The following is a 14468-nucleotide window of genomic DNA, read 5'->3' as shown; positions in this document are numbered from 1 at the left end:
GTCTTCCCTAAACTCTTGAGACAGTAGGTCAGGCTTATTAAAATTATAGTATTTTAACACTTATTTTATCAAGTATATTTTGTGGCATACAGTAAAATAAGTTTAGGAAGCATGGGATTAAGCAGCTTTGAACAGATTTCTGCACAGAACTTCTTAGAACCTTTAGTATGCTGATGGGAATCTCTGAATGGAGGACTTAGGATATGGAATTTCACAAGTTTACTTGCTAGTGGAACCATTTGGTGTGCATATATGTACGTCTCCATGTGTATATATGGTATCTATTAACATCTCATAGGATACCAGTGTAACCCAAGTATAACTCAGATCCCACATACCCAGCACAACACTAGATAAAAGTAATTTTATAAGTGATTTCATTCTTTAATGCTTTCTCTCAAATAGTATCATCTCACTAAAATGAAATTCAAATTATAACACTCAGCAGTATTTTCTGATATTCCCTTTCTTCATTTCTCTGGCTCTCAGTATCACTCACATCCCATGTTTTATCCATGTTTCTCTTACAACCTTATTCTCAATTCCTCTCCACAAACTCCTTTAAAGCTGAATCTTCTTGGCGCCTTCCCCGTTTTTTCCTTCTCTCACTTTCCTCTGGCTTCATATATTTTTAATCTTCCCCATGAAAGGCCCTTCACTTTACACTGGCAAGAAGTTTTGTCTCTCTCTACCTATTGCCCTTGTTCTAGATCCAGAAAACCAAAAATTGGCTGGCAAATGGAGATATCCCTAGAGGGTGGAAGAAGAAGAGAAGTTACAGAGGCAAGAAGCAGAATTCTTTCTTTTTTTATAATGATTTTTTATTATATTGTGTTAGTCACCATACAGTACATCCCCGGTTTCCGATGTAAGGCTCGATGATTCATTAGTTGCATATAACACCCAGTGCACCATGCAATATGTGCCCTCCTTACTACCCATCACCGGTCTATCCCATTCCCCCACCCCCTCCCCTCTGAGGCCCTCAGTTTTAAGAAGCAGAATTCTTAGTGCGAGGCAGAGTGAAGACTATAAACATTTATGTATTAATAATTTTGTCATTGGATACAGTCTGAGAATTCTATCTCACGTATGCCTAAGAGCTGACTCCAGTCCCAGGTGGCCTCCATCTCTTACCTTTCTGTCTTCTGAAAAGCTGTTCTTCCACTAATTGGATGCCCAAGTGCCTAGCCATGTGACTCGATAGACTCACTTACCTGCAGTGCTCTTGGGGGCAGCTTTAGGGGCTGGTGAAGGAGAGAAGAGTTTTGTCAAGGCAGAAAGAAGTTTCTGGCTATGCAATGGAGCTTATGGTGGGAGGAGAAAAATCAGCCCAGCAACAAAATATCAGAATTCTCAATCTGGGCTAACCTTGCCCTGATTCTCCCTGTTCACATCACACAGATGGGAGTCTCCTTTTGCAATGATTAAATGATTTTTTTTTTTTTGCAATGTTTAAAGTGTTGGTGGGAATTCGGCCCATGACAGATCAGAGGTACGTCCCTTCTTACCCCTATGTCAGGACCAGCTTTCCGGGCCTACACCCTGTACAGTCCCCTAGGACCTTGCATTCTAACGGGGTCCATGTTTGCTTTAATTCCCTCCCTTTGCCATATTGAAATTCTTAGTAATTTTTGAACCAGGAGATTCACATTTTCGTTGTGCACTGAGCTCAAGAAATTTTGAAGCTGATACTGCCTTATATCAATGTTCAGTCATCTTGGTTACAGTGGTAGCCAGCTCTGGAACTGTATGTGAATCCTTTTACTCTTTGCCAGCTGGCCAATAATGATTTCAGGTTTTGCCAAAATACATGAAGCACCCACATGAGTCATCTTCAACTCACCCTATGCTTTAGATACATTCAACTATTCACTGTTATTTACCATTTCGTTCTTCTATGACTTTGCATAAATTATTGCTCTCCTCCCTTCTAGACGAAACTCAACACGAAAGCATCCTTCCAATTCTTCACCTTGTAATCTCTTCTTTATGGATGCTTCTAGAACTCTCTCATGGTAGGAGAATGTGTTTTCTTCTCTGTATTTCCATACATGCCCATATTACGGTACTCACTCCACTGTGCTATAATTGTCTCTTCATATGACTATTTCTGCCACTAAAGAATAAGTTTCTTGAAGGCAAGCACTATGTCTCATTTCTCTGTGTTTTCAGCTCTCAGCCAAAGTCTGATATTCATAAATACATATAATGAACTCTGTGTATCCAATAGATGCTTATTGATTAGAATTTTTAAAGAAATCTAGTTCAAATCTGCCTAAGTAAAAAGAGAGTTTATTACAAATAGTCCTTAAATTTGTATGGAACCAGAAAAGACCCCGAATCTCCAAGGAACTGTTGAAAAGGAAAAACAAAGCTGGGGGCATCACAATGCCGGATTTCGAGCTGTACTACAAAGCTGTGATCACAAAGACAGCATGGTACTGGCACAAAAACAGACACATAGACCAATGGAACAGAATAGAGAGCCCAGAAATGGACCCTCAGCTCTTTGGGCAACTAATATTTGATAAAGCAGGAAAAAACATCCGGTGGGAAAAAGACAGTCTCTTCAATAAACGGTGCTGGGAAAATTGGACAGCTACATGCAAAAGAATGAAACTTGACCACTATCTCACACCATACACAAAAATAAACTCCAAATGGATGAAAGACCTCGATGTGAGACAGGAATCCATCAAAATTCTAGAGGAGAACATAGGCAGCAACCTCTACGACATCAGCCAAAGCAACCTTTTTCATGACACATCCCCAAAGGCAAGAGAAACAAAAGATAAAATGAATTTATGGGACTTCATCAAGATTAAAAGTTTCTGCACATCCAAGGAAACAGTCAGAAAAACTAAGAGGCAGCCCACGGAATGGGAGAATATATTTGCAAATGACACTACAGATAAAGGACTGGTATCCAAGATCTACAAAGAACTTCTCAAACTCAATACACGAGAAACAAATAAACAAATCAAAAAATGGGCAGAAGATATGAACAGACACTTTTCCAATGAAGACATACAAATGGCTAACAGACACATGAAAAAATGTTCAAAATCATTAGCCATCAAGGAAATTCAAATCAAAACCACACTGAGATACCACCTTACGCCAGTTAGAATGGCAAAAATAGACAAGGCAAGAAACAACAATTGTTGGAGAGGATGTGGAGAAAGGGGATCCCTCCTACATTGTTGGTGGGAATGCAAGTTGGTACAGCCACTCTGGAAAACCGTGTGGAGGTCCCTTAAAAAGTTAAAAATTGAGCTACCCTATGATCCAGCCATTGCACTACTGGGTGTTTACCCCAAAGATACAGACGTAGTGAAGAGAAGGGCCATATGCACCCCAATGTTCATAGCAGCAATGTCCACAATAGCTAAATTGTGGAAGGAGCCGAGATGCCCTTCAACAGATGACTGGATTAAGAAGTTGTGGTCCATATATACAATGGAATATTACTCAGCTATCAGAAAGAACGAGTTCTCAACATTTGTTACAACATGGACGGCACTGGAGGAGATAATGCTTAGTGAAATAAGTCAAGCAGAGAAAGACAACTATCATATGATTTCTCTCATCTGTGGAACATAAGACTAGAATGATCAGTAGGGGAAGAAAGGGATAAAGAAAGGGGGGTAATCAGAAGGGGGAATGAAACATGAAAGACTATGGACTATGAGAAACAAACTGAGGGCTACAGAGGGGAGGGGGGTGGGGGAATGGGATAGACCGGTGATGGGTAGTAAGGAGGGCACATATTGCATGGTGCACTGGGTGTTATACACAACTAATGAATCATCGAGCCTTACATCGAAAACCGGGGATGTACTGTATGGTGACTAACATAATATAATAAAAAATCATTATTAATAAAAAAAAAGAGAGAGTTTATTAGCTCAGAGTTATAGCTTCAGGCATGGATGTATCTAGGAGCACAAACAGTGTTATAAGAAATCTGTATCTCTATCCTTGCTCTTTTCTATGTTGACTTCATTCTCAGGCAGCTGCTCTCTTTGTGGTGGGGAAAATGGGCTCTAGAAATTCTAGATATATGTCTTGAATTAGCAAGCTCAATAGGAAGAAAAAGGTAGAACAAGTGTCCCCAGGCTAATCTTCAAAGCTCTGGCTTAGGCTGCATGCCCATTTATAAATTTCTGTGGCTGGGAAAGTGAAATTTGCTACTTCATCAGACTTGGGTCACGTGACTCACTTTGCAACTGGGAGGCAATGGTTTCTTCTACCCAAACCACAAAACCTGGGAGCAAAGGGGGAGGTAGGGAGAATAGTTATCCAAAGGAAAAGTCTAGGAGTTATTACCAAGAGAAGAATTGGATGACGGATAGGCAAATAAACTCACAGACATCTACCACTTATACAAGGTCAGGAGGATGGGATCCCAGAGAGGCTGGATCCCTGACCAGGCCAGCAATTCCTTCTGGGCTGCCTACAGTCATCTTGGAGGAAGCATGCAGAAGAGCTTAGAGGAATGTCCCCTCCTGAAATCCCAGCTAGCTAAGGACTTTGGTCTTTTTTGGAGAGATAGGCCCTCAGAGATGATATAATAATCCTTGGTTTCTTAATACTTAGAAAATTACAAAGTAGTTTTCTAAAGAATCTAAGAAAGTGGAATTGTCTCCTAAATAGAAATATTTGCATCCCTTAAGGCTCAGCTAAGTACTTAAGTCTTTACATTAAAAAAAAAAAAAGTTAGACTCAGAAATACAGCTGGGTTTCAAACTTCTTCTGCCACTTCTCTTCCTTGAGAAGTCATTTAATCTCTTGGACTCTCAATTTCCTGATCTGTAAAATGGGGATTAATTATAACGTCCATTTCATGGTTTTTTTGTGAGGATAGAATGAGTTAGTTCTTAGCATAGTGCTGGTACCTCAGAAAACTCACTGAACAGATGCATTGCCATCCCCGGGTATAGACAACAAACTTAGCCTTGGACTAGAGAAGCGTGTGCTTAATGCCAACCAGAGAAGTGGTTGTTGTTCTCCTTGAAGGGCAGGTAGAGTAGTAGTAGATGTCCTTCATCTTCAGTCTACAATGGAGTGCTTGAAATGTTCTCACGTCTTTTACATTTGGTGTGATGTCATGATAGCTAACATGCATTAGGCACCCAGATCTACTGCTGTGTGAATCCCTTACATGTGTTAGGTTACTTAATCTTCACGACTTTATGACGTAAGCTATTGTAATTCACATTTTACATATGAGGGAACTAAGGCACAGAATAGATGAGTAACTTCCACAATGTTGCATTGCTAATGAGAATCCATGCAATTGGAGTCCATGTTCTTGATCTCTACTGCTTCATCCTATAAAATAGTGAGGCTCATATAATGAAGTGCATTGTACAGATATGCCCACTGCATATTTAGTGGCTCAGAAAACTGAAAGAAGCCCAAAGAGTTTACTTGCCCAAGATCATGTGGCTAGTCAGTGGAAGATTTCAATGTAAATTGGACAAACAGAATATGCAGCATGGCTAGCCCAGGCCAGTGTTCTCTAGAACATTTCCATTCCCTATGCTGGTTAATATGTACTTTACAATGTACTTCCTTCAATGTGTTAATATGTCCTTCCTTCCTTCCTTCCTTCCTTCCTTCCTTCCTTCCTTCCTTCCTTCCTTCCTTATTATTTACATATTATTATAACCTACCTGTTTTTATAAGTTCTCTATTATCACTTATGATTTATATGTGTATGTATGTATTAGTCATATACAATTTATTTTTCTGCTTGTTGGAGGGAATGGAGTTTTCCAGAGTTGAATGTCTTCTCAGCTATGTACTGTTTGTGTATGCAGACATAGTGACATGTCTACTGCAAGAAATGCCTTCTGTTAGAATTTTTTTTTTTTCATTTTGGTAAGACACAGCTTTCAGTGAGATCTGATTTACAGAATATGGTAGATTTTTAAATGATATGGTTCTTCATAATGTAGTAAGCTAACAAAATTATACCTGGAACCTCTTTTCTCCCCTTCCATATGCACCTCGATCTGGAAATCCAACATTCTGAGGGGGCTTGGGGATTTGTACACATCCTTAGGGCGTCTGAAAAAGGAATCAACCAACACATATTTATTGAGTGTCCTGGTTATGCAGGGCTCTAGGGAGTGGGCCTGTCCCTCGGTCCCAGAGGGCAGAGGGCTTATGTTCTAGTTGGTGAGACAGTAAATATGCCCATGGAAATGTGACCAACTGCTACAGTCACCGAGTGAGTTTACAGCACAAAAAATACCCAGAAGAGGTAGGATTTATGACTACCAGGGTCCATATCCTGCCTCCACCATTTAATAGTTAGCTGACCTTCCGTGAAATTCTGCAATTATTATGACTCAATTTTTCTTCCTATAAAATGGGGTTAATAATAGTACCTATAACAACTGTGAGGACCAAAATGAAATGACATAATATATACAAAGTAGTTACAACAGCTCTTGGCACATAGCAAGCATCTCATAAGTGTTAGCTATTATTGTCCTTGTCATATTCCTGTGGTTTGGGAATACCCAAAATATTTCACAGAAGAGGCAAATCTGGGCTGGATCTTATCTACCTTTTTCAGTGTCTCAAGCACATACCAGGCACCCAGTAGGGTCACAGAAGTTGATCATGGGAAGCTGAGTAGGGCAGCACCAGCAATTGTATGGTGGCTCCCTCCGGAGGCTGACGAATCACTGATGCCCACTTCCCCTTCCTCCTACCTACATTAATTTGTCGCGCCTACTCCTTTGGTGGGCCTCACCTTCGCCAGTGCATATGGCCCAGAAGGAAGCTCCTCTGTGGGTTCTTTAGCCAGCACAGCACAACTAATCCTGATGTTCAGCAGGCTGCAGGCTCCCAGATTCCAAGAGCCTACCGTGTCCCTTGCCAGAATCCCAGATTCCACGCGTGGTGTCGAGGGCACTGGGGGTGAGCTGTTCCTAGACGCTGCACTGGAAGCTGTTGCTTCACTCTAACCTCTTGGTGCATGGAGCTTTTGTGTGTTGTGGGGAAAGCAGCTTAAAGGCTCTGGGAGGATGGCTTTCTCCTGCCTCCAGGGGAGGAATAAGGACTCTCTTCTCCAGCTCTTTTACTTCCATCATCAAGTTTTGACCAGTAGAATCAATGACATCCCATGAACCACAGAGAGAAGGGGAATGGGGTTCAAAGAGGCCCTCTCCCTCCCTTGGTCATTCTCACCAGAAAGGGCATGCCCTCTTATTCCTGTCCTACAACCTGTGGGTGTGGGTTTGTTGTCACATCCGAATGGTTTCAGCTTGGAATTCTCCCACCTCAGAGCTACCAGGTGACCAGGCTATTAGCAACAACAACAACAACAACAACAACAACAGCTGTCATTTTGAGGACTTCTATGTGCTGAGGCACTAGGCCACCAGCTTTTTACACTACATCTTATTTAATCTTCACATGGCTCATGTCCCAGAAGGCGCCATTGAGATTCCCCGAGGTCAAGCAGCCAGCTCCAGGCCACAGCATGGAAGAGTGCCAGTGTGGGGATTTGACCAGGGTTAGGCTTGCTTAAGTACCTGCAGGAGTCTCTGTAATAGCACTAAAACCAAAAGGACAGACTTCCTAGCGGTGTTGTGAAAATTGGTTGAGAAAATGCATGTAGAACACATAGTGTAGGACCTGGTATTAGTCCTATCTTCCTAAATCATAGCTATCATCATTATTCTCCTACTCTGCCTTCAAGGATCTTTCCACCAGTTTCTTCCTATTGCCAGCGGCTGACTTCTCTCACATGTGGCTTCTGCTTCCTTTCAGAGTCATCTGTTCACGGCTTCTCCTCAGGGTGTGGGTCACTGCCTTCTCTCTAGTTGTCCTGCTTTAGGACTGACACAAAGGATTTGACTTAACTACTCTCCAGACCTGGGCACCGCCACTGGCTAACGATAAGATCACCCATAGGCCGCTGGTCACCCAGGGAGCACTGCCCGAGTCAAGCATTGGCCCTGTGCCCAGGTGGCTGTGGGCAGAGCAGCAGGATGATAGGGGCCAAGTGTGACGGGACTATGTGCAAAACGGTGGGCACGAGTCGAAGCATGCCCAGTTCCAAAAGACTGCAGGCTGGCCTTCAAGGGAGCCAGTATATCCTTCTGGTTAATTGAAAAGGCTTTAGAGAAAGACAACTCTGACATTGGGTCTAGACTATGCTGTTTATTAGCTGTGTGAATGTGGGGAAATAATTTTGCTCTCCCAATATTCAGTTTCTTCTTCTATTAAGTGGGTATAACAAGAGCATCTACCCCAGTTTGTAGAATTTCGTGAAAGAACGTCCGTAGAGTCCTTACAGGGTACACAAATAGCTACACTTCTGTCATTGCTCTTATTAATAAGGTGAGCTCACAGCTGGGATTGAACACAATTACAGAGGTTTTCTTATGGACAGAATAGCAGAGTGGTTAAATACTTACATTGTGAAAGCAGCTTACTTTTGTTTAAATCTTGATTTCATATGTACTGGCTGGGGTATTGGGAAAGTTACCTAAACTCATATCGCTAAAATGGAAACAATATCCAACTCAGAGAGTTAATATGAGAATTAAAAAAAGAAAAAAAAAACAGTACAGAAGAGTCCATGCAAAGTACTTAGCAGAGAGCCCATCGCTGGTAACTGTGGCTCAGATTATTATTGATTTTATAGATCCTACTAAGTATCACCAATGAGATGCAGGAAGTGTTAGGTTGAGATGTGGTCATGAACTTTGTTTTCAACAATTCAAGTTCATTGTTGAGAGTAACGGAGAGTTAAGTATGTTTTCATTCCAATTTACTTCACCCTATTAGTGCTTAGGCTTTTAAGTACAGTTACTTTTTAAAGAGAAGACAAAAGACATACTTTCCCAAACCCATACATGAGAAACTGAAGTTAAGTAATATGATTCATGATTCCCAGTAGAAGAATCCAGACAGAGGGAAGAACCTTGACTTACTGGCCCCAGCGCCTGTCTGCCATCAGAACCCACCATTAGCACAGAAGGTTGATCAATTCCTGGTTATTCGACTGACCTTTGAGAACCAGAGACAGGTTTAGGCTGACAATCAAAATAATGACTATTACTGAAACTTCTGATAGCTTTGTTACTTCCGAGAATTTGTAAAACCCCTCATTTTGGGATCACATTAGAGATTCCAAGATGCTTATAATATAAAATGACAGCCACTCAATGCATTTCCATCTGGGGAATGATACTAATCTTTAAGGGGAAAATATAGATATTTTTCAAAGGCATATTAGCAAATGACAGAAGAGCAAAGCCAAAGAAATCTCACTTTTTGACTCCTGATAGGGGGAGGATTTTGTGGGACTTCCACTTTTTTTGCCTTTACATGGTCCTGCCTACCTCAGAACTGGTTGCCAGCTGCACCTGGTCTTGTCTGCCCATTTCACTGTTAGTTCCTGACTTCGGAAGAAGGATGAAGCAACCCAAAGGTCTGAAGCAGCTATAGCTGCTGTGTTCTTGTTACAATTGTGTCAGGACCCATGCTCCACACCTAACCATACATCTGCCACTAAAGCCTGCAGCAACCCTGGGAAAGGGGCTACACTGCTGGTATTTCACAGGGAAGGGAACAGAGATGTCAAAGTGACATGAACATGTCCCAAATCCACACAGCTGGGAAGCGACAAAGCCAGAGTCCCTATCCAACTGTGGGTGTATGTGTGTGTGCATGCATGTGTGCATGTGTGGGAGTACAAATCTTGTGATCCTGATACCAAGACGTGCTGTCTTCTTTGTTCAACAATGTTTAGGTGCCTGATGACTACCTAGCCCAGGTTCTTTACAAGTAATGCCCAACATTGCACATGTTAGACGTGCCCTGCCCACACTCTTGGCCCATCCAGAATATACCTGCAGCTTTGGTGGACATTTAGCACATTTCCTGAACTTCCTACTTCCTTCAGTCTCTGGACTTTCTCTGGCTACAAGAGAGAGCTCAGTCTACCTACAGGGCAAGCCAGACATGCTAAGGACTTAATGTCCACGGGAGCAACTTTCAACTACGGAGAGGCTGGCATTAGTAAATAGTCTAGGTTCCTCATCCCTGGGAGGGGACACCTCTGATGTGCAGGCATTTTCTATACAGTCTCTCAGAGGTTCCCAAGCAGAACTGAGCCCCAGGCATTACCCAAAGCAATAACCTTCTAAACAACACTTCCTTTGCTGGCTTCCTGTTGTGTCTCAGGTAGGCCAAATGGGCATTTTCCCTGGACTAGCCACTCAATGGGTAAGTAGTTATTGATTATTCACTGTTCATCAAAGTTATAGACAGTGGTACAGGTAAGATCTGGTCACTGCCCTCAAAGATTTTATAAACACACACACAAAATGGACACTAGGTCACAGGTGGGCCCTGTGGCAGTTTGGAGGCTACTGCAGAAATCCAGGAGAGAAATGATGTTGGCTTGGTTGAGGTTGATGGCAATGCGGTGTTGAGAAATAGTCAAATTCTGGATATATCTTGAAAGTAATGCTAAGAGGTTTTGCTGACAGGCCAGGTATAGGATATGAGAGAAAGAGAAAAATCAAGGATACTACCACCAGTTCTTTCCCCTTGTGCAATCGGAAGAATGGAGTTAACGTTAACACAGAGATAGGAAGACTACAGAAAGATGGAAAGACTACAGGTAATAGGAGTTGAGATTTTGACCTTATGTTTGCGATGTCTATTTGTCATCCCCATGAGGGTATGGAGTCGAGAGCTGGAATGCAAGCCAGAAGCTTGGGGTAGAGGCCAGGGAGGAAGATATAAACTTGGGAGCCAAAGGCATGCAGGTTGGAGAGTAGATGAGATCATGGAGGGAATCTCTGATCTCAAGGAAAGTACAGTCTAGTGGAGGAGACAGGCATTATTGAGTCACACAAATAAGTCATCCCAGACCATGATGAATTATGGGGAAGGAAATTGCAATGACTGTCCTTTGAGGGACACAAGGACGCAGCAGACCCTGTCCTAAAGAGATTAAAAGGAGAGAGGCATTTTATATAAAGGAGGGACACAGATATGTATTGGAAAACAAGGAAAAGCACCAGGAAACAGTGAGAAATGAGTCTAGAAAGGATGAGATCCAATCATGAGGGCATTGACTATCAAGAGGAAGAGTTTGGGCTTATCCTGTGGGCAGTGGGGTGTCATCGAAATGGGTGATTGACATGACTGGAGCTGTCCACTGGGCAAGGTACTCTTGACGTTGAAGAGGCAAGAGATGGGAGGCTGAAAGACCAGTCAGTAGGGCTCGGTAGGAAGAAGGGAAGGAAGAGATGGATGGGAAGACGTTTAAGGAGAAACACAATTTGACAACAGGTACCAAAATGTTGAAAGTGCATTTGATAAGTACTACCACTTCAAGAAGAAGACTGGGAAAGAAGTGTATATCAGAGGTGCAAGGTGTACATAAGAGAGTGATTACTGACACACTGTCTATAAAAGCTGAGCATAAAGGATCATCACTGAAAGACTGATTAAATAAACCGTGATCCACCCGTAGAACAGCATGCTCCTCGGTGATCAAAAGGCATGATGTATAGCTGCATTCATTGGCATGAAAGGCACACACAGTTTATTGCCGAGTAAAAGAGACAGACTGTGAAATAGCATTTGCCGTTTAGCCCTATTTATCAAAATGATATCTTTCAAACGCCATTCATGTACATACGTCTAGGGAGACCTTTGAACATAATGTTCACCAGAATCTCAGTGATGGTTTTCTCTAGATGATAAGATTTGATTGTGTGTTGTTTGTTTGTTTGCTTGTTTGTGGGGGAGGCAATTCCTGTCTCTGGATAGCATAAATTTTCTGCCATAAGCTTGTAATAGTTCAAACAAAAGACATTTTCTAAGGAAGTCAAACAGACAATTCTTCAGTTCTTGAGGGGCAAACATGGCCCCAGGTCTACAGTGTGAGCGGGTGGGTCAGCTGACTTCTTCTTTGGGTCTTTGAGCCCCTCTCCAAGGGAACCTTGGTCTGGAGGATGGGGAGGGATGCCTAGGGTAACATACTCGGATGGCCTGGTGACCTTCTCCCCTCTTCCAGGGTCTTCCTGAGAGCTATCAACAAGTTTGCAGAAACCATGAACCAGAAGTTCCTAGAACACACGAACTTTGAGTTCCAGGTGAGTGTGAGGCACCCGAGGTGTGCTTGGGGTGCCCTGGCAAGGTGGCTCTAGCATCTTGGGCTGATTGCTCCATCAGACACATCTCAAAACACACATAAGGTATACCAGTGTCTCTGGGGGTTTCCACAGAGGGAGTGCGGGCAAGGAGGGAATCAGGCCCTTGATTGAAACTCAGGGTTTGGAACCAGGCCCTTGATTAAATAGTCATTAACTGAGCAGCATATGCGAATGTGACTGTATAATGTAACTTGTGCTAAAGAGGAGATTTGTATTCATCCATTGTCAGAGGGGGCACCACCTTTTATTTATTTATTTATTTATTTATTTATTTATTTATTTATTTATTTATTTGCTGTCTCTATATCCTCTTTATTGAAGTGGCTTTTCAAGCCTTTTACACAGTAAAAAAAAGGGGGGGAGGAATGTTTTCTAGTAGTTGAGTTTTGACAGTTTTGAACTATATTCTGGATACAAGTTTTTTGTTGGATATGTGACTTGAAAATTTCTATTAGTCTGTACCTTGTTTTTCATTCTCCTTATAGTATCTTTGTAGAAAAATATTTCTTTTTTTTAATGTTTTTTATTATATTATGTTAGTCACCGTACAGTACATCCCTGGTTTCTGATGTAAAGTTCGATGATTCATTAGTTGCGTATAACACCCAGTGAACCATGCAATACGTGCCCTCCCTACTACCCATCACCAGCCTATCCCATTCCCCCACCCCCTCCCCTCTGTAGCCCTCAGTTTGTTTCTCAGAGTCCATAGTCTCTCATGCTTCATTCCCCCTTCTGATTACCCCCCCTTTCTTTATCCCTTTCTTCTCCTACCGATATTCCTAGTTCTTATGTCCCATAGATGAGAGAAACCATATGATAATTGTCTTTCTCTGCTTGACTTATTTCACTTAGCATAATCTCCTCCAGCACCACCTTTTAGAAATGTATCACATTCTTTTACTTTTCTATTCACTGGAGCCTAGTAAAACAGCCACTCACACACACTGAAAAATAAAGCTCACTAATACATTTCTGGGACTTCATGATTCTTCCAGAAATCACTTTTAGGACTCAGACAAGACCTGGGGACTCTGAGATTTGAGGGCCTCAAATCATGTCCCTGGGGCAGAGTGACACACCTGCTCAAGGCCTAGGTAAGAAGAGCCAATTCCTCAAAGCCTTGTGGAAAAACCCAGGTTGCTACCTCTGGGTGGTGATATGACAGAGAACGCCCCTGAAAGGGGATCCCTCCTCTGGGGAAATCCCTGACCCCCAGGTTCTCTCGTAGTGCAAACTTAGGAAGTTGCCAGTGAACTGAAGCAATGGTATTTTCTGCCTGTTCATCTAGGGTGTTTGGTTCTGAGCTGGGCTTTGGCCTGGGACTGGCTGAGCGACCTCAGGCAAGGCCTGGACTGTGTCCAAGCCTCAGTGGACTCATCTGTAAAATGCTCACTATACCTACTCTTTCTATTTTGGAGGGGTTTTGTGGAACTGGTCAAGGGGCTGGCTGGGAGAATTCACTGTAAGGTCCCACCAGTTTTCATTCAAATATTTTCTCCTGAAAGAGGACTTCCCTGACGAGTCCTCTCTGAGGGATCCCCACTGATCCCATGGCCATTATGTATTACCACTTAGCCTGTTGTAGTCTCTTCATAGCACTAAATATTATTTGAAATGATCTTCCTTATTTGTCTACCAGCTCATTTTTTTCTCTTTTCTCCAGTAAAGTGTAAGCTTCATGAGTATGAAGACCTTCTACTCACAGAGACTCTGTGCTCCGTGCCTGACACATAGTAGGACTCCCTTGGGAGATGATGCTTGGGTTGAGGCCTATGAGACCCACTCTGCTGGAGAACACCAGCCTAGAAGTATTTAATAAACATTATCTTTGAATACGATTCTCTCCCACTATCTTGCATTCAAATCAGGCAACTGCACTATAATGACGATGATGATACAAAGAGTAGCTGCTATTTTCTGATGCCTTATACATGCAGATCTCATGAGAAGCATCCTCGGGCGTTTTCTTTCTCAGCCCAGACAACCACACTACAAGTTAGTTACTATTACTAGTACGGTTTCTGCTGGAAGGATGCGGGAACGGAGACTCGGAGGTGATGAGCAGATAGCCTGAAGTGACACAGCATGTCAGTGTGGAATTGAGACCAGAACACAGCGGTGGCTCACATCACAGCCGCAGATCACCACCGCCATGTGCTAGATAGGGAGTCACCCCCACACTGGGTTCACGGAGAGGTTCTGGCTGAGAGTTATAAATCTCTGACGTGGAAACAAAACATGTCACTTTGGCTGTTTGAA

At 42.5% G+C, this 14468-nt stretch overlaps 1 protein-coding gene across 3 annotated transcripts in view; it reads left to right on the top strand.

Annotated features, from left to right (window-relative positions):
- The window catches only part of DOCK2 (dedicator of cytokinesis 2), a 409258-nt gene that overhangs the window by 318975 nt on the left and 75815 nt on the right, over positions 1-14468 (top strand). For all 3 annotated transcript variants that reach the window (XM_045792086.2, XM_045792087.2, XM_087867813.1), the window contains one exon: positions 12068-12146. In XM_045792086.2, the coding sequence (XP_045648042.2) occupies positions 12068-12146 (79 nt within the window). The remainder of the gene's footprint in view (positions 1-12067; positions 12147-14468) is intronic.

Source organism: Ursus americanus, chromosome 15 (assembly GCF_024610735.1).
Source record: "Ursus americanus isolate L20-20 chromosome 15, mUrsAme1.1.p, whole genome shotgun sequence".
Classification (NCBI taxonomy): Eukaryota; Metazoa; Chordata; class Mammalia; order Carnivora; family Ursidae; genus Ursus; species Ursus americanus.
Note: the sequence above shows the minus strand (reverse complement) of the source record. Positions and strands in the feature narration are given on the sequence as shown.